Below are 19,456 nucleotides of genomic sequence, written 5' to 3'. Positions count from 1 at the left end.
GCTCCTCCTGGGGATCTTTTCAGTGTTGAATTTTTGTCAACTGCTTTTCCTGTATCTACTGAGATAATGATATGAATTTTTTTCCCCTTAGTTTGTGAGTAGTCTGCAAAGTATGTGGTAAATAAAAACATGGTGCTTTACCGATCTTGCTCTTCTCCAAATTGTATTCTGTGAAATCTTTTTTAAATGTAGCAACTTATGATTTTCAAAATCAGTCTACTTCAGAATTTTATACAAACTAACTTTTTTTCCTAAATCAATTTTAAAGGTGAAACCCTTCCCATAATCTTTTAAGCAAATACTTATATTAAAAATAATTTTAAATGTAGAGAGGTCCAAATTAAAATTCTTTACAATGGAAGAAGGGCTTCAGACAAGTTTGCACAACACTTCTTTGGTCTTTATTATTTATTCTATATCAACTGTCTTACATCTCTAAACTGATCCTATACTCTTCCTATATTACTTGGTCATTTTCCAGTAAGGATTAGGAGATAACACGAGGGGAGAACACAGACAAAGATGTAACGTCCACTGATAAGGTAAGAGAAAAGTGTAAAACCAAAATGCTCTTTTCCTGTGGTAGCTGCTGCGTCACCTCACTCGGTGCCTTTATTCACACACTGGATTACTCTTCAAAATGCCATCATGTGCGCTGTCAGACTGAAGATGAATTTTGCATGAGTAATGCTACAAAATATACACTATTGTACCTTTACTGGATATTTCAGGGACCAAATAATAACCTATACTTGAGAAGGAATGGGTGAAAGACCAAGCATGGAACCGAAATGACTAAATAGAGAAAAACAACAAAGATGGAATTAGAGTGAATCATCTGTTGCAAGCTGAAAAGAAGAAAATCATGAAAATTTGATTAAAAAAAATTAAGATCCTAATGAATTAGTACAGATATAATTATTCTCTGGGTTAAAGTTAAAAGCTTTTCAGGTGTGATTCTATAATTACCTAATTACCTCCATTTCACTACAAATTTCTGGAGATTAATCAACAAAGTGACTTACCCTCTGTGAGGAATTAAGATTGTCTGTGTGATTAGGGAAAAGCTCAAGTGTCAGGGATGGTTGTTTCAGAATTCCTGGCATAAGATCCATATTTGAATCACTATCTTGGTCTGAGATGTTACTTTCCAGTGAATCAGCTATAGGGTGAAGAAAAATATATATAAATAAAATACCTACTACTTCGTTAGAGCAAATGTGTTTATTAAACTAACTATGTTAACAGTACAACTTAAATTACTTAAGCAAAGCACTGCTTATGGAGCAAGGGTTGGCAAACCTTTTCTGTAAAGGATCAGGTAATAAATATTGCAGGCTTTGCTGGCTATATAGGTCTTTACTGCATATTCTTCTTTATTTTATTTACAACCCTTTACAAATGCAAAAAACATTCTTAGTGTTTTGAATTTGGCCTGTGTGCCATAATTTGCTGGCTCCAGCTCTACTGAATTGGTGCAAATAAGCTGGGCCAGAGACACCAGGTCTGGACTCAGTCCACAGAGGACGGTTGGGGCCTGGCTTCTGGAATTAAGGCAGGAGATCACAGCCTTGACATGAAGGCAAACAGCTGCTCAGACATTGGCCTAGACCATGGAAGGGCCCTCCTTCCAGGGACACAACTGGCTCCAGAGAAGAGAAAGGGAGGAACCTCTAGTGCAAAATCAAGGGTCCAAGTACAAAGGTTAAGAAGCAGCCAAAGCAGGGTACAGGAAAAGTCATTAGCCTAGAAATGAGAAATGTGAAAGCATGATGTGCAGCATCCCATCCTATGGACGGTCTCATGGAGAAGGTGAAGCTTTCCATCTCCTGTCTGGTCAGGCACAAAGTAATGTACTTAATTTGCAAGAAGCAAAGATTCAAGGCAAAATAAGACTAAGAATTCAGACTGAGAAGTAATGATCACTCCTGATCCTTGAGAAGAACACACTTGATGGCCACCTTTTCTAGGTTGGAATTTCTCCACCTCAGTGTTAGAAGACTAGGCAGTTACCACCATGAGCCTCCAACTGCAGGATTCTCTGGGGTTCCATACAAAGGCTCTCACATGGAAACAGGGAAACAGGTGGGGGTTCACTTATTAGAGAGAAAAATGAAAAACAGGGCTTCTAGGTATTAGTTAAACTAATCAGATTTGTTGTTGTTTAGTTGCTAAGTCATGTCCAACTCTTTTGAGACCCCATTAGCCCGCCAGGCTCCTCTGTCCATGGGATTTTCCAGGCAAGGATTCTGGAGTGGGTAGCCATTTCCTTCTCCAGGGGATCTTCCCAGCCCAAGGATCGAAACTACGTCTCCTGCATTCGGAGGTAAATTCTTTACCACTGAGCCACCTGGGAAGTCCAATTAATCAGATTAAAGAAAGTTAAACAAATGGGTCAAAGTGGATCTCCTTTGCTATTTAAAAATTATTATTACAGGATCAGTCTTCTAGTCTTTTCCTACCTTCCTTTAGTTAAAAGGAACTAACACCCCACACCTCTGCATAATCTAAAAGCTATCATGTCTTTGAAGCTTAAGAATGTCTTAGATGACTTCAGAATCTCTCCCAGTGCAATAATACTGCACAAACCAGTGAATACAAAAATTGTTCCATAAAAAAAAAAACCCAGTACCACAAAAAAAATTCTCTTACTTAAGGACTCCACAGGAGAAGGAACCACAAAAGCTATTTCTGTAAGGGCATCGGCATAATACAGCACCTTCTTCTGTCCGTTGAAAATGCTAGCCCCAACATCTTCAGAGGAAATCACTTCATCTACGAATGAGAAACACTACATTACTGCTCTAAAAAGTTGGGAAAACCAGTATCACCCTGCTACATGAAATTTTAACTGGTTAAAAAAAAGTAATAATAAATAGAAGGTACATTTCCAACATGAATTAATGTGTAAGAAGAATAAACTATGAATGTTCATTAAATGGCTTAATACTAACTTTAAACAATAAAATCTTAATTTCACGGTTTCTGAAACTAAATCAGATCACTCCTGATTAACAGGACCTTAGTTCATGTGTATCGGGCAGATTCAGGGAATCGTCTTTTCGGAAGAGGTAACAGTAATTAAAAGAGAGACTACCCAGTCCCTCTGAAGGGAGGTGGGGCAGACGCCTGCGTGTGTGTACACTTGCTCATGGGCATTTCTGTCCCTGGTCTCTCTACTGCTCCTCAGCTTTGCTTCTGTGCCATTTTCTCCAGTGATCAGTGATATAATATGAAAATGTACAGGCAACTTTAATCATAGTATCTTCTCTAAGTCTGCAAGATAGAATTAACCAAAATAACACTCTTGAGAGCTGGTACAGTTCTCCATTAAAATGAACACAATGCCCTACAAGTAATACATAAAAGACCAACAACCTGACAAAAAATTGGGAAGAGGAAATGAACAAGTAGTTCTCGGCTAAGAAATAAAAATATGAGAAGATGCTGAAACTCAATCATAATTAAAAATAGAAAACTCACCTAACAGATCAGAAGACACCTAATTTGGTGAGGAAGTGGCAAATGAAGTTTAGACCAGAATCTAGCAAACTTTTTCTACAAAGGATCAGATAGTAAATGAAGCTTTGCATGTCATATGGTCTCTGCCATGACTACTTAAGTTTGCTGTTGTAGTGTGAAAGCAGTCAGATAATGCATGAACAAGTGAGGCTGAGTGCCAACAAACTTTACTTACAAAGACAGGCATGGGCTGTAGGTGCTGGCTCCTGGTTTAGATGTTGGGCAGGTGTTGTGTCTACCATAGCAGATACTGTTGTTACTGCCCCAACACTCATTCTACCCGCCTCCTCGTTCACATCTCTCTATCAGGGTCATTCCACCTCTCTTGCCACAGAGGTAGTCTAATGGTGGCTCATGGTGGTCTAATCACTGTGTATCTCTGGCTTTGGGAGAAGGGAGGTTCTGAGACCCAGCTAACCTCTCCTCTTTAGACTAGTGTGGTATGTGAATGGCTTTAGCCTGGAATGGCCTTTTTGCACTGTGAGGAAAGCCAGGATGGACAAAGCCAACACATGGAAAACAGAGCTAAAAGAAAACTGCAGAGAAATAGAACAGAAGTGCCGATCAAATGGCAACAAAACTGTACACTAATCTCTGGAATTTTCAGTTATATGAGGCAACAAATGACCTTCAAAATCTAGCCCAGTTTGGGTCAGGTTTTCTGTTACTTGCAATCTTAAGCATCCAAGTGATACATTTATACATTTATCAACTTGAAAAATGTGCAAATCTTTTATCAATTCTACTTGTAGGAATTTAGTTGATAAATACACTTAAGCATAACTATTAAAGGTTATGTGGCAATTGAAATTAGAGCATATTCTCATATACTTTGATTCAACCTTGGTTGAAAGCAGGAGAAAACTATGTCACAAGTCACAATGATATTTAATGGGAAACTTAAGAGCATAATCTTGCTGACAGAGGAACTCTGCTAATTCAAAGCACTAGACACAGTCATTCCCCACTTCAGAGAAGTATTACTAACTTTCCAGTGATTTCAAGGGCCCTTGGAACAGAAAGCTCCAGCCAGGTAGGGCAAAGGCCTTAAGTTTAAACTTATAGTTGCTCTGGTACTTGCTATCCTGATTACAGTTCCTCGGGAGGACTTGCATCGATGTGTATGAATCTCTCAGTCAGCTGTTTACTACAAAGGTTTTTTATATAATGTCCTAACAGTGTAACCTTAAATGATAGCCACAAAGTCTAAAAAACATACCTGCTAGTAGAAAAACTGTATTTATTAAACAAAGTATACTTGTTAGGAAACTACTGTTTGCTATAATCTAAATTTATTATAATATTGCTATAGAAAATGGAATTTAGTCACTCCCACTATAAAAAATTTACCAACCTTGTGATAATTAAGCCATTAATTTTATATTAGTTGTCATAATGTATGTATATAGCATACATGCTTATATATGTACATACATAATTATTCCTCATATTAACAGAAAATGTTTGGAAGATGATACAATTATTAAGTGATCTCCTGTGAGGATGAGAGGAAAGAGACTTCTCCATCCCATACCTCTGCTTGGTTTTTTTTTTCCCTTTCATAAGACTACAAATTCATATTAAAGGGGAAAAGTCAAGAGTAACAAAATAAGAAAAAACAAATGACCATATGAGATTTACCTTGTTCAGGTCCTTCACCATCATCGCAACTGTTAATAGACCAACTGGTGGAAACATGCCCAGTCCAGCCAGGGTGTTTGCCCACATCTACTGACCATCCAAGGGAGAGCAAAAATTCTAGGAAATGTGGCTGAACATTTCTGGAAGACTCCACATTCTTTAAAATCTGAAATACATACCAATCATTAACTATAATGAAGGAAACAAAAGAGCATATCAAAGTATCTTCATAAAAATTCTCTTTGAAGTAGCTTGGACTTGATTTGTCAGACGAGAATAAACTGAGGACTATACATATGACTGCAGTTAAATATGCATGCTTCTGGGTTATATAGATCTGGGTTCAAATCCTCGCTGGGCTTTGGGCAAGTTTCTTAACCCCACTGTTTAAGTTTCTTCATCTATAAAGTGAATAATAATGATGGCTGTGAAGATTAAGTGAGATAAAGCTAGAAAATCCTTCAACTCTCTCCCTAGCAAAATAACTATTGAGCCAGATATGTTTACTAAAAGTAAACAAAAACACTAGGTCACTGCCTTCACATAGGTATGTGATTATTTACCTACAAGTCTTGACAAATGCTATAAAAGGCACAAACCTATTAAAAATTCAATAATGACTAGCTATAATTAATAAATGAGTGGGAAAACATTCTTCTCTGGGTTCAAAGAAGAGAATACAACCATCCCAGATAACAATGAAGGCTCTCTCCTCTTCACCAGGTACCAAATTTAATTCCTGGGCCCCAGAAAGAAAAGTCCCTTGTTCTAAAACAGCGGTTCTCATGAGGTGGATTTTGCTCTCCAGGGGACATCTGGCAGTGTCTGGAGACATTTTTGACATCACAACTGGTGGGGCACTGCTGGGATCTAGCGAGCAGAGGCCAAAGATGCTGCTACATGTCCTATTTTTATAGAACAGCTCCCACAAGAATTATTTGGCTCAAAACAGCAACAGTGCTGCTGTTCAAAGTCCAATGCTAGAAGAAGGAAAATGAGAAATCCTCTACAAATTAAAAATGAAATGCGGAGAAAGGTAGTGTATCAAAATCATCCGGGGAATTTCTTAAACATGAGATTTTCTTAGCCTACTCCAGAACCTCTGTATCAGATCAGCAGAGATAAGATCCTGGAATTACTACTTTCAAGAGGTCTCCCAAGTAACTTTTAATGTAGCCAGCCCACAGATCACTGATGTAGTTCATACAATGCTAACCTAACAAAGTCAAAATATGGGGTTACATCAAATACTTCTCAATCTAGCGGGCATCATTGCCAGGCCTCATCTCTTAAACACTTCTCTTCAGAAGTGTACCTATTTAGTTTCCCACATCCCTTCATAGTCTTATAAGTGCCAGGAAACTGATTGACAGCCAGTTTTTGTTTTCTCCCAGTTTTGTTTTATTCAGAGGTGAGACTTTTAAACAATTTCAAAATGTAGCCAAGATACAATAAGTAAGTTAAATTCAACTTGCAGGCCGCTGACTGACAGCTAGAAATTCATCTAAATCTTCCCGGTGGGGCTAGGGAAGGCAGGACTCAGCCATTCTAAAGGAGGCCTCTGGGAATCGAATTGTTTTCTAGTCACCCTTGGTCCCTAAAAAGCTAAGGAAACTCAATTGGTGTAAGAATTACCTCAAGGGTTTGTGTCTTCTTCCATATGTAGGAGGAAAATGGCTCCACTACTCTCATATGAACCACGCATTAGACTTCCTTCAAAACAGATCCGCACCCTCTGCATTTAATCCACTTCTACTGAGGATCTTCCAAAAAACTTGAGTCTGTAAGTCTCATCTCTGGCTACCAGTAGCCTCCCAAGCTCCAAACAAATTGGAACCAATAATGAATTTTATGAAAATGAAATTCTCTCTCACCTCCAGGGCCTTTACACATGTTGTTTCTTGATTAGTGACAACCCACTTCTACCTTTTAACCTACTGTCAATGTATACCTCATACCATTAGCTTAAAAGTCTTTTCTTCCAGGAAGTCTTCTTCAAACCAGGTTAGGTTTTAATGTTACGGCTCCTGTAACATGTTCCTATCAGCACACTTTATCACGGTTGTGTGTTTAATCATCTGTCTTTCCCTCTAAACAGTAGTTCCATTAGTCCAGAAACCTTGTAGATCTTGTTCACCACTAGAACCCAAGCACCTGACAGCAGACACTTAGTAAGTATTTACTGAATCACTAACATGAAATGAGAAGAATCTTCTCCTTTTCTAGTAGTTTGCCAATAATCTGAAATATGCTTCTAGTATAAACATTTTGTAATTCTGGTAAATTTCTTCAAGTGTGTTTAATCTGATTGGCTAATGGTCTTACAATGATTATAGTGAAACTCCAAGATAATACAGTCATAGTGCTCTACACATGTGAATACATTCTATATATTACACTTCTTTCTTTGGTCCTCTCTTAGTCACAGTTGGTAACTACCTGTCCAATCCATGTTTCAACCATTTATCTCTATTAGACACTTGATCTCCTGACATTTGCTCTCAGTTTTCTGTTCTCACCTATCTTATATTTGTCTTCATCCTTCTCCTAGTCTCTTTGTTACATGTATCCAACTGTGTTTTACTTATTTTGTTTTTATCCTTTACTTTATTTCAGACGTTCTTCTCCTACTGTGCATACTTTGACTAAAATTATTTCCTTGTGAAATTACCTGGAGTGAGTTCCTCAAGAGGAAAGGGTATTATCACTTCTACACTTGGGCACATTGAGGGAGCCACAGGGAAGATGGTTAGTAAACAGTTGTTGCTGGGCAGTAAGGCCTAACTTTAGCTTTTCATGGTTAACTTGTGTCTTATGAACCTGAATTCCTTAAGGTAAGAAGACATGCTCTAGCTCTTCTCTACATCACATTCACTGAGAGTCAAAAGACTGAAGACTCTAGGCATCATAGTTTTCATTTAACTCAGTTTCTGAACTGATTACAAGAAATCTTTAAGGATCAAGAATAACTCACCTTCCACCATAGAGAAGTGCAAGTCATGTAAATTTTTTTCAATTTACAGCATAAAAAATTACCCCTCAAATCCAGAAATCTTACCTCCTGGTTTGTTTTCTGACCTGGCTTCATATAGAAAATAAAAACTGTGTCAAAGGGACGACATGGCAAGAGATCCAGATACCCAATGTCATCAAAAAATCCAGGTATCGTGGAGTCAAGTGCAATAAGGTGAGGAGGTAGACGACTGTTTGCAGGTTCCTACCACCAAAGGAAGAAAGGAGAAGGTATCATCTCTTTGCACTATCCTAATTATAAAAGCAATACTTGCTCATGGTTTAATAAACATTAAGTAAAAAAAAAAAAATTAAAAAGTGACAGGAATAAGCAGAACCATAATCCCAAACTACAGAAACTTTTAACATTCTTGTGTACTTCCTTCCAGTTTTTTTGCCTTTTTTTGTTAAAGATGGTTGAGATCATACTATGTATTTAATTTAAAATCCAATCATCTCTGTAATACACCAAACTTTCTAGAAAAAATTTAGTATGTATTTTACTCTTATTCATTGCTGGTGGAAATGGAAAATGGTACAGCCATGCTGGAAGACAGTTTGGCAGTTTCTTGCCAAGCTAAGCATAATCTTACTACACAGGACAGCAACTGCATAACTTGATATTTTCCCATATGAATTAAAAACGTCTACTCAAAAACCTGCACACAAATGTTTATAACAGCTTCATTCGTAATTGCCAAAACTTGGAAGCAACCAAGGAGTCTTTCTGTAGGTGAATGGATAAGTAACCTGTGATAAATCCACACAACGGAATGTTATTCAATGATAAGAAGAAGTGAGCTATCGAGTCACAGAAAGACATGGAGGAACCTGAAATGCAAACTGCTAAGTGAAAGAAGCCAATCTGAAGAGACTACATACTATATGATTCCAACTATATGACATTTTGGAAAAGGCAAAACTGTGGAGACAGCAAAAGATCAGTAGTTGTCAGGAGTTGGGGGAATTTCCAGAGAAGTGGAGGGATGACTAGGAAGACTACAGTGGACTTTAGGGCAGTGAAACTCTTCTCTACAGTGCTATAATGGTGGACATATGTGATTTCATATTTGCCAAAACCCACAGAACTGTACAACACAGAGGGAGCGCTAATGTAAACTATGGAGTTCAGTTAATAATCCACCTGATACTAGTTCGTCAATTGTTACAAATTATGTCACAACAATGCAAGATGTGAGGAGAAACTATGTGTGTGGAGGAAGAGACGTTATATGCAAACTCTCTATACTTTCTACTCGGATGTTCTGCAAACCTAACTGCTTTTAAAAATAGTCTATTAATTTTTATGCATTTCTTGTTTTGTCCGTCCCCCCCCATCCCTTATCTTCTTTGAGATCTTGATCTTGACCAGCAGGTTGTGTCATCCATGGTATTTTTCAGGAAAGCATCCCTCAGAGATAGCAAGGATTACTCTTTTCTTACTCCAAACAAGGGCTGAGGCAACACCCTGTCATTAAAGACATTGCTATTTCTGTAGTCAAATAGAAGAGCATTCACACTATGAAAAAAGACTACAGATAGCCTCGTGTCAATTCAGGTCAGATTTTTCTACTAAATGAATTTTCTACAAACATACAAAAAACATTCTGCTTTTCATTTTTCACTTTGAAATCATGGAGAGGGAACCACAGTCTGGCAGTGTGCTACAACACATCTTATAGGACAAGGGCTCCTCATTCTTTTTTTTTTTTAAAAGCTACCTCATCAGCTTGTTCTTCTGGATGATCTTCTAACTCAGGAACATAACATGCATGTACTTTATATCTCTTAATAACTTCTTAAAGTATTTTCCTCTAGGTCTATGTTTTTCCTAATAAATTTTGTTAGGATAACTTTTGTCAGTATCACAGTTGTAACAGTTATTTTGCATTGTATTTCTAACTGGATATTAACAGCTATAGTCATTAATATTTGTACTTCATATGTGGTGATCTTAACTTTCATTTACTTTAGACACTCTACTGATTCTCTTTCTTGTTGTCATTCAGTAGCTCAGTCGTGTCCGACTCTTTGTGACCCCATGAACTGCAGCACGCCAGGCTTCCCTGTCCTTCACTATCTCGCAGTTTGTTCAAACTCATGCCCACTGAGTCGATGCCATGGCTGTCTAATTAGAAATCATATTACCTGGGAATTGTCTTTTCCTTTCCAATGGTTTTTTCCCTTATTTAGTTTCTTTTAGCATTTCATCGACCTTTCTACTCTATTATAGTCAGGTAAGATGTTACTCACTGGGGGAATCTCCCTACACATTTTTTTTTTTTTTTAAACATTTCCTCATTCTCCATCTTGTTTCCTAAATGGGCTGCCATTTACACAGATCTGCATTACTGGCCCTGGTGAAGTTTTTGGCTGTTTATTCATTTTTAAAAAATCAGACTAAATATTGTTTTGCTGAATATTGACTGCTTTATTGACTGATCTGTTGACAGAATCAAATTATTTTCTTAATAACTTTATTTATTTACTAATTTATATATTTACTAATATTTACCAATAACTGACTCTCCTTGCGTTCCTAGGATAAAGTTTATGTGGTTGTAGAAGTTAATTTGTTTAACATGCTGCTGAATTCAGTTTTATTAGTATTTTCCTTAATACTTTTGTACATACTTTAGCATGTGTGTTCTGTCAGGTTTAAGTTATTAGAGATACGCTAAGATTCACAAAATAAATCAGGCTACTTTCTGACTTTTTCCTATGTTCTGACCCAGGTGAGAAAGTACAGCAATTATTTTCTTGAAAGATTAAACATTTCAACTACAGTAGATAACATGAAAGGAAAACTGCAATCTCAGAGATTTGTCTTGTCTCCATTCAGTCCACAGCACGCAATCATTTCCTTCTAGAATATTTTTATTTACTGCTTCTACTCTGTCCAATTTTCTCCACTAGGAATATCACTAATCATCTGTAAGGTTGTATCTTTGTTCCTTTCCTTCCACATTTACCACTGCATTTCTCATTATTTTCCTCTTTCTGTTCTTTTCTTCTGCATTTTAAGAGTTTTTATTTTTTACTCTCCACCACTTATTCAATTTTCTACAATGTAAAATATTTTTCATCTACATGCTGAAATCCAAACTCAAGACAGCAATGTTCCCCTCTATGTTTCTTAAAAGTTAAATGGTCTTCAACCAAGTAGCTGCTAGAGAGTAAGGCAGGGGGCAACTTGTGCAATAAGTGACTTCTTGCCTGGCAATCTTCAGTTGTGTTTTTCAAAACAAACAGGCCTTAGTACAAATTCTGAATTCACATACATGGAAGCTATTTCACATTTTTGAGGCCCTGTTTCTATATCTGTGAAATAGAGATACCACCACTTTCCTGGTAAAACTGTTTTAGTGAAATTAAGAACAATGGCAACATTTACCTTACAGGCTGGCTGACTGTTCTGTGTACTACATGAAACCCCTGGCACGACCACAGTGAGATGACACCCTTATCACCCCTATTTCAGACATGAGGAGCTAAGACTCAGACGTTGGGTAACTTTCCCAAGATCACACAGCTGGTAAGTAGTGACGCCAGGGCATAAACCAAGACAGTCTGACCCTAGAAACTGCAGAATCTAATTAAGTGTTTACACTCATTCCTTTTCAAAAGTGGCATGAAAGAGCAGAGTCAACTGTAGCCCATACTTTCACTCATAAAGTTTACTGGGGAAAAGTTTTAACATTCTTTTTCTAACTGCTTACAGATGTCATTAACATATATAACATGAGTCCTACAGCACCTAGGAAAAGTCAGAGGTGGATATATTATCAAAGCAGCTCTCACAACAGAACTCTGAATACACTCATGGGAAAACTGCCTTGGAGCTCATATTGTAAGCTGCAGCATCACAGAATTTTATTTCCTTGTATGAAAGGTAAGATTTTAAATAGTTTGTTTTTTTTAATTCTCCATCTTCACAAAAATGCTTTAGCTATCATCAGTTGAGTGTTAATTTATCAAAATATTTACTCATAGAAGTTTATGAAAATTACCTTCAATGCTTCTAAAGACAAAAATCCGAAGTGTGAAAGGAAAAGACGTGCTGTTTGGAATTCCTGGGCAGGAGGTGGGGGCTTACAATCTGTAACTGGATCAGGAAAACTTCTCTTCTGCAATTCCTCCTCACTTTGTTGCTCAAGGTGTATTTCATAAGCGATCTGCTGGGCCATGCCATTCCTTAATTTTTCATGTCTCTCTTCTAACTGAAATAAACCGAACATTTCATTTTGGGGGAATTATCATATCAGGATTAATCTTAATTTTTAAATCAAAATAAGGCTATAAGCAACAAAACAGAAGATAATTTTCAGTGATTAACACTGAGCTTCAATTCAATACAACCAAGAGCAAATATGCATAAACCAAGCAAAAATGTTTTAGAGTTAAAATAAAACCCCAAGAATGTCCCTACAGCCTCAAAAATGGCTCCTTTATCTCCTCGCTATAAGTGAAACCATTCTTCCTCTGCTTCCCTTTACACTGGCAAGAAAGGGGGCAGAGTTGCCATTCTCTGCCATGTCCCCTCCATCTTCCACATCACTTTCCCTCTTCTTCCAGACCCCTGTCCATCTTTGTCCTGCAAGGATCTCCTCATTCTTTGAAGTCCACAATTGCATGGATTAGCTGCTATACTCTTGGGAGTTACCTCTGCTTTCCTTCTGATCTATCCTATTTAAAATTTCATCCTCTTTGGTGAACAGCCTGGCCTACATTCCTACAACTTCCTCAACCCTCCCAACTCTGGCCATCCGTGACACAATCTGCATCTCAGATGAGAGCTCCAGTTCCGAAACCCCTTTCTCACAGCTCACCTGCACACCCGTTCTCCCTTCACCACTGCTGTGGGGTACACAACCCCTCTCTCTATTTCTCCAAGCCTTCTGGCTTCATCAATGTCCCAGCCAAAACTAGATCCCCAAATCTGACATCTTCATACCCTCTTCTAAGCATATAAAATGGCTATGTTATTCCTTATGCTTCCTTATTCACCTGGCCAATCTCCACTTCACTCAAATGTTTTACTTATGCCTCTGGATACCAAGAGCTTTTGAAGAAAGTCAGCAGAATGAGTTAAGTAACTTCACTACAGATGATACTACGTAATCTAGCTGGGCTGCCTGGCAATTTTAAGAAGCATCTTTGCTTCCCTACGTCATTTCTAAGAACTAAGATTAAAATTTACATAAGCAGCTTCAATTTCCCTTCTTTCCACCTCTAAATGTCTCTGAACCTAAACCTTTCTCCTCTCCTATCTTACCAGAAGTGCCCCTTTTCTAGATACAATCACAGATTCTTGACCTGATTGCCTCCAGGGCCTTATTCTATTACTTATCATTTCCCCAGCCTGCCTCACAGTGTAGGCGCTGACCCTTCTTCACTGGCTCCTTCTAGTTCTGATTCTTCTTAAATTTAAAAAAAAAAAAAAAAAGAAAGAAAAACTAGCCTTGCCTTTCCTTCACTAGGCCATTTCCTCATTCTATTTCCTACTCTGTACCTTTTGCTTCCCTGGTGGCTCAGTGGTAAAGAATTCCCCTGCCAATGCAAAAGACGCAGGTTCAATCCCTGAGTCGGGAAGATCCCCTAGAGGAGGAAATGGCAATCTATTCCAGTATTCTTGCCTGGAGGATCCCATGCACAGAGGAGCCTGGCAAGCTATAGTTCACGGGGTTGCAAAGAGTTGGACATGAGTTTAGCAACTAAACAACAACCCTTCCCTTTACTGCTAACAGTTAACAGTGTAGCCTATATTCACTGCCTTTTCCTCATTTACCATTCATTCACCAGACCTTACACTTTAATACTCCTTTGAACTTGCTCTCAAAGGTCACCAACATTTTCACAACAAAATCCAGGGGCCTCTTCTTAGTGTTCCTTCCCCCAGTCTCTCCCGCATCTGATACTGTAAGCAGCCTCCATACCTGCCCTTCTATTCGCTCATGCCCTGACATACCTGTCTTTCATTTCTTAGAACTCTTCTTCCTTGACCTAAGCAACCAATTATTTAATCTAGTTAAGTGCTTAGATTAATCTAAAACCAAGTAATTTTTTTCCCCAAACCTGTCCTCTTCCTAATGTCTGTATTTCTATAAATGGCACTGTTATCTTTGCCACTCAAGCCTAAAATCTAAAGTTCTTCAGCTCTTTTCTATCCCTCATCAATCCAAGACTGTCTAGATCAAAATATCTCTATGAGACATGCCATATATTTAAAGTTTCCACTACTAATAAGGCAGTCCTCCCATCCCCTGCCTGAGTTGTCATAATGGTCTCTGAACTGGTCTCCCCTCTCCAAATATCCTCCACTAGGGCTGGATCATGCCCTCATACTAATGAAACCACAGACCAGTCCAGTTCCTTTAGACTGGTTCCTTTGGACACTGGCAGCCCAATGTCAAGTTCCTTTCACTTAGCCACAATCTATTTGTCTTACTACATGGCAACCTCCTAGATGACAAACATCTAGGTCATCTTAAGAGTCACCTCCAGGAATACCGAACAAAGGCAGTATCTCAATTGCAGAAGTTGTTTAAGGATGTTTATAGTCATTCTCTTAACAACAGCTGGTAATAATTTATCTTACTTCTTCCGTGACGATTTCATGCAAATCTGGAATGCTCAGATCTGCTTTCACAAAAGGAATCTTATCCACCTCTTCAGGAAATGGTCGATGTTTCACAGTATATTTAAATCCAACATCATTTTTAGGAACTGGACGAGGTTCAGGCACAAAAAGCTGTTAAAAAAAACATTACGCTTATTACATTTGGTGCTGTCTGAAATGACATGTATTTCCCTGGTCTCTTAGATGTCTGTGTTTCCCTAGGGTTACAAAACACAGAATCTCAGTAAAAATCTACAAATACTACTGCTAATGGTAAAGGCACCAGTGTACTCTTCTTTATTTTTATAAAAATGTTCATCAACTTATAGATTTTTGCGACTGATATATGTGTTACAGACCTCTACTGTACCAGGCCTGAATCTTCCACATTCAGTGATAAGCTGGTAGATAAGGCATTTCCAAATTTAAGGCTCAAACTTCCTTCTTCCCCCAAGGACTCTCAAATCATACAAGTTTACATCCACTGGGCATCTCTAGACAGTGAATTCAATAATAAGAAACTCAGCATGGCTTAACTGAAAAAGTCTGGCTCCAAACCTAGGTCTTCATGGCTCCGAATCCCTCTTTTAATAAACATATATGAGCTATGTGACTTCTGTTTCCACATCTGACAAACGGAAACAATACATCACAAGACTGCTCCAAGAATGAAATAAAAAAATATATGGCACATATTAAACTGTCAAACAGGTTTTAGGGCCTTTTCTGACCTCCTTCCTCCTCAGTCTTTAATGGGACTGAGTGGCTTTCAGTGTTGCTGACAGACTGGTGACTGCTATGATGCCCCTAGGAGAAAACAGGCGTGTGCTCCTCAGAGCAAACACATGTTAAGCAACAGCAACATCTGGAATGTTAAGTTATTTTAGGTATGCTCTATAATTTTGTGAGTTTCTCTCTCAAATGCTGGTAAAATTTTATTAAGCCATGTTTTAAAGAATTTTTAATAACGTTAAGTAAAAGCTTACAATGTGATAAAAAATGAAAAGAGCAGTATACAAAAATGACTAAACGCTCCTGAAGTGTTAGGTACAGAAAGGGAAAAAAAGATTGGAAGAAAATCCACTAAAACATTAACAGAGGCTGTCTACTTCTGAAGAGTGACAATAAAATAGCTTCTTCTTATTTTCATTTTCCAACTTTCTCCCATGAGCAAATTTTATTCACATACTTACAACTGTTATAAAAAAATAAACTGTGCCACCCCAAAGAAAGACTTCATTAAATTATACAGCACATTAAAAAAATTACAGAGCATATTAACAGTTATACAGTTAAATGAAACAATTAGAAACTAAGTACTATTTACAGAGACATCTAGGATCTGGCCAAACTTTTTTCATATGGCATGTACGTAGATTTTATTTAACATTCCATGAAAAAAGTTGGGGCAACTGTTCAGAACAGCAGTTCTTTTTTTTTTAACTTTTAATTTTACTTAGAAGTATAGCTGATTAACAATGTTGTGACAGTTTCAAGTGGACAGCAAAGGCACTCAGCCATACTCAGAAGAGCAGTTCTTAATCTTAAGTGGATATCAGAGTCACCCAGAAAGCTTTCTGAAATTACACCTGCCTTGAAGATGTCTTTAAAGAGTATTTCAGTGGACCTGGCATTCTAGCCTCCTAAGATGACTCTGATGTGAACTCACTGAGAACCTGGCTAGGATCAAAAATATTTATTTTCTCTGTGATTTTTGTTGGAATATTATTTAACCTTTAAATCACAACACACACAAACACACACACAGGCACTCACTCCTAGCCACTCCCCTGTAACTTTTGATGGATACCTTCTGATTTGCTTTTGCTCCTCTGGGTAAAAGGCAAAGTTGTTGTGCCCAAGCAAGTCTTCCAGACATTCCCCGGACGAGCACAGTGACAGAGGGGAAAAAATCATCTAGAATAAAATGTTGGTGAAAAAGTTTTTATTTCCGGCAACATATACAATACCCCTGGCTGTCAATTTTAGAGCCTCTAATAAAGACAGCCCTAGCACAGTGCTTCTCTAGCTTTTCTCCATAGTGAACCACCTCTGCGGATTCTGCCATATCCAGGTACCGCTGTGCCTATTATCTTACTTTCTTTAGTAACTTCTTTCTTCCCTTTTTCTTTTTTTTAAAAGGTAAATTATATCCTTAAAAGGAAAACCAGGAACTCTGGTGTGCTAATTATATATTTTTAAAACACCTGCTTAAAAATACATAAAATAATGTTTACCGACATACCAGTTAACATCATATCACATACCTCCAGCAGTACACACACACATTTTTTGGAAACATTATCCTGGCAAATACTCTTTAACTGTCAGTGCTGCAGACGGTCTAAATGCACAAGACAGGCTGGGTGCTTGTGAAGCTGAAGTTACATCCACCCATGCCTTTGTGTGCTGCTGCCCAGTACAGCAGAAACACCGGCAGGCACTGCTTCATCCCAAGGGAGAATCAATGCAGAATGGACGTCCTAAGCACCCAGATCCTTCTTCCTATTCCCTTTTTTTGCCTCTGGTCTAAACAGTCAAACTTGTTCAAATTTCTCTCACTTTTGTTTTAAAATTATTTAGAACTTTTGTTCTAAATAATCCCAATTGTTTATATTTTTGGTGGACTTTCAATGCAATGAAATCACTTAGAATGAGAGTAGTGGAGTCTTAAAAAATTTGGAAAAGGGTTGACACCCCCCAGACCAGGAAACCTGGAGGGGAGACTGGGATTTTACAGACTATTATAGCAGATAGCTTGGGAGTGGGAACCAGGAGGAGTCAAGAATAATTGATACAAGCCAAGGAAAAAAGTCAAGCAATCCCAGGTCTAAGGTAGAGAAGGATGAGGTACCTGCAGGAAAGACCTGGGACCAGTGCTTCTAAAGTTGGGCAACAATTAAAAGCCCCATCTAGTTCTTATTAAAAGCACTATATTTTACCACAACATGAAGGACACCTCTGATGGTATTTCCCTGAACTTCTGGGAGACATCTAGTTTCATTTTATGAACAAGTCAGATATCCTCTCTGAGCCCTACTTTCTTCATCTATAGATTCCCTGGGTCCCTGTATGCCCAAAGATTCTGTAATCTTCACTTTCCTTCCCCTTCCCAGCAATAAGCATTTCTCTAAAAACATGCTTCCTTTACATATTGGTTGATTCCAATTACCATCAGAAAAAAATGTACTTTAAGCAGTCTGCATTGGTAATGCAGTGGTAATACACCTTGAGATGCTTATAACTTGGGGAAAGATGGGAAGAAAACAGTGCATGTTGCATCAATGGAAAATCAATGAAGGATTTTCAGGAGGGCATGGGCATGATCGGATCTGCAATGGCAGCAAGTAGGATGGAGGGAAGGGTAATGAATTTTGGAACTGAAAGGAGGGACAATCAGATCAGGCAAGAAGCAACTGCAATAATCTAGAAATAATAAAGTCCTGCATTTGGTTGTATTGGGAGGAATGCAGAGAGCAGAAGATGCCAAAGTCACTAAGGGAAGAGAAACTTGGACACCAAATACATAATGGAAAAACAGGAAGGAGCAGGTGAAGATGATTCCTCCAATTTCCAGCCTGTCTGGGTGGCAACAATAACCGAAAAAGAACAATGTGGAGTGAGGGCGGGACAGGAGAGGTACAGGATCCAAAGGTCAAGAAGGAAGGAAGAGGAACAATGATTTCATACACAGGGAACAACAGAAAATATTCCACCAAAATAAACTTTTTATAAAGCTATGGAGCTCTTTTCTAATAGGTATACATTGTTAAGTGTTAGTCGCTGAGTCGTGCCCGACTCTTTGTGACCCCATGGACTGTAGCCCACCAGGCTCCTCTGTCCATGAGATTTTCCAGGCAAGGATACTGGAGTGGGTTGCCATTTCCTTCTCCAGGGGATCTTCCCAACCCAGGGATCGAACCTGGGTCTCCTGCACTGCAGGCAGATTCTTTACCGACTGAGCTACAAGGGAAGGGCCCCCCCCCAAAAAAAGTGAAAGTGAAGTCACTCAGTTGTGTCTGACTCTTGGCGACCCCATGGACTGTAGCCTACCAGGCTCCTCTGTTCATGGAATTTTCCAGGCAAGAGTACTGGAGTGGGTTGCCATTTCCTTCTCCAAAATATTTCTTTGAGCCCCTTTTTTTGTTGGGGGGGGGGCAAGAATAGTGGAGTGGGTTGCCATTTCCTTCTCCAAAATATTTCTTTGAGCCCCCTTTTTGGGGGGGGGGGGCAAGAATACTGGAGTGGGTTGCCATTCCCTTCTCCAGAAGATCCTTCCAACCCAGGGATTGAACCCGGGTCTCCTGTGTTGTAGTCAGACGCTTTACTGTCTGAGCCACTATACCTCAGTTGGTAAAGAATCTGCCTGCAATGCAGGAGACCCCAGTTCGATTCCTGGGTCGGGAAGATCCGCTGGAGAAGTGATAGGCTACCCACTCCAGTGTTCTTGGGCTTCCCTTGTGGCTCAGCTGGTAAAGATATACATTAAGAATCGATAAATCTTTTTTTTTTTTTTTTTTTAGGGGGAATGGGAGGTCAGACAAGCTGCATTTCAGAAATGCTGTCGTAATGGTTTTTAACACCTTTTACTCTTACTGGTGCTATTTTGTAGAATAAGGAACAATGTTGACAGGTTTTGTGGGAGGTTTTTTAATTCACTTT

General features: G+C 38.6%; 1 protein-coding gene across 4 annotated transcripts in view; it reads right to left on the bottom strand.

Annotated features, from left to right (window-relative positions):
* Nucleotides 1–19,456, bottom strand: part of RALGAPB (Ral GTPase activating protein non-catalytic subunit beta) — an 89,340-nt gene that overhangs the window by 8,109 nt on the left and 61,775 nt on the right. For all 4 annotated transcript variants that reach the window (XM_043478772.1, XM_043478773.1, XM_043478774.1 and 1 more), the window contains 7 exons: nt 16,605–16,711; nt 14,774–14,926; nt 12,186–12,395; nt 8,222–8,380; nt 5,164–5,329; nt 2,653–2,775; nt 1,026–1,162 (listed from right to left, as the gene is read on the bottom strand). In XM_043478772.1, coding sequence (XP_043334707.1) covers nt 1,026–1,162; nt 2,653–2,775; nt 5,164–5,329; nt 8,222–8,380; nt 12,186–12,395; nt 14,774–14,926; nt 16,605–16,711 — 1,055 coding nt within the window. The remainder of the gene's footprint in view (nt 1–1,025; nt 1,163–2,652; nt 2,776–5,163; nt 5,330–8,221; nt 8,381–12,185; nt 12,396–14,773; nt 14,927–16,604; nt 16,712–19,456) is intronic.

This window comes from Cervus canadensis, chromosome 10 (assembly GCF_019320065.1).
Source record: "Cervus canadensis isolate Bull #8, Minnesota chromosome 10, ASM1932006v1, whole genome shotgun sequence".
Classification (NCBI taxonomy): domain Eukaryota; kingdom Metazoa; phylum Chordata; class Mammalia; order Artiodactyla; family Cervidae; genus Cervus; species Cervus canadensis.
This window is presented reverse-complemented; position numbering and strand designations above follow the sequence as displayed.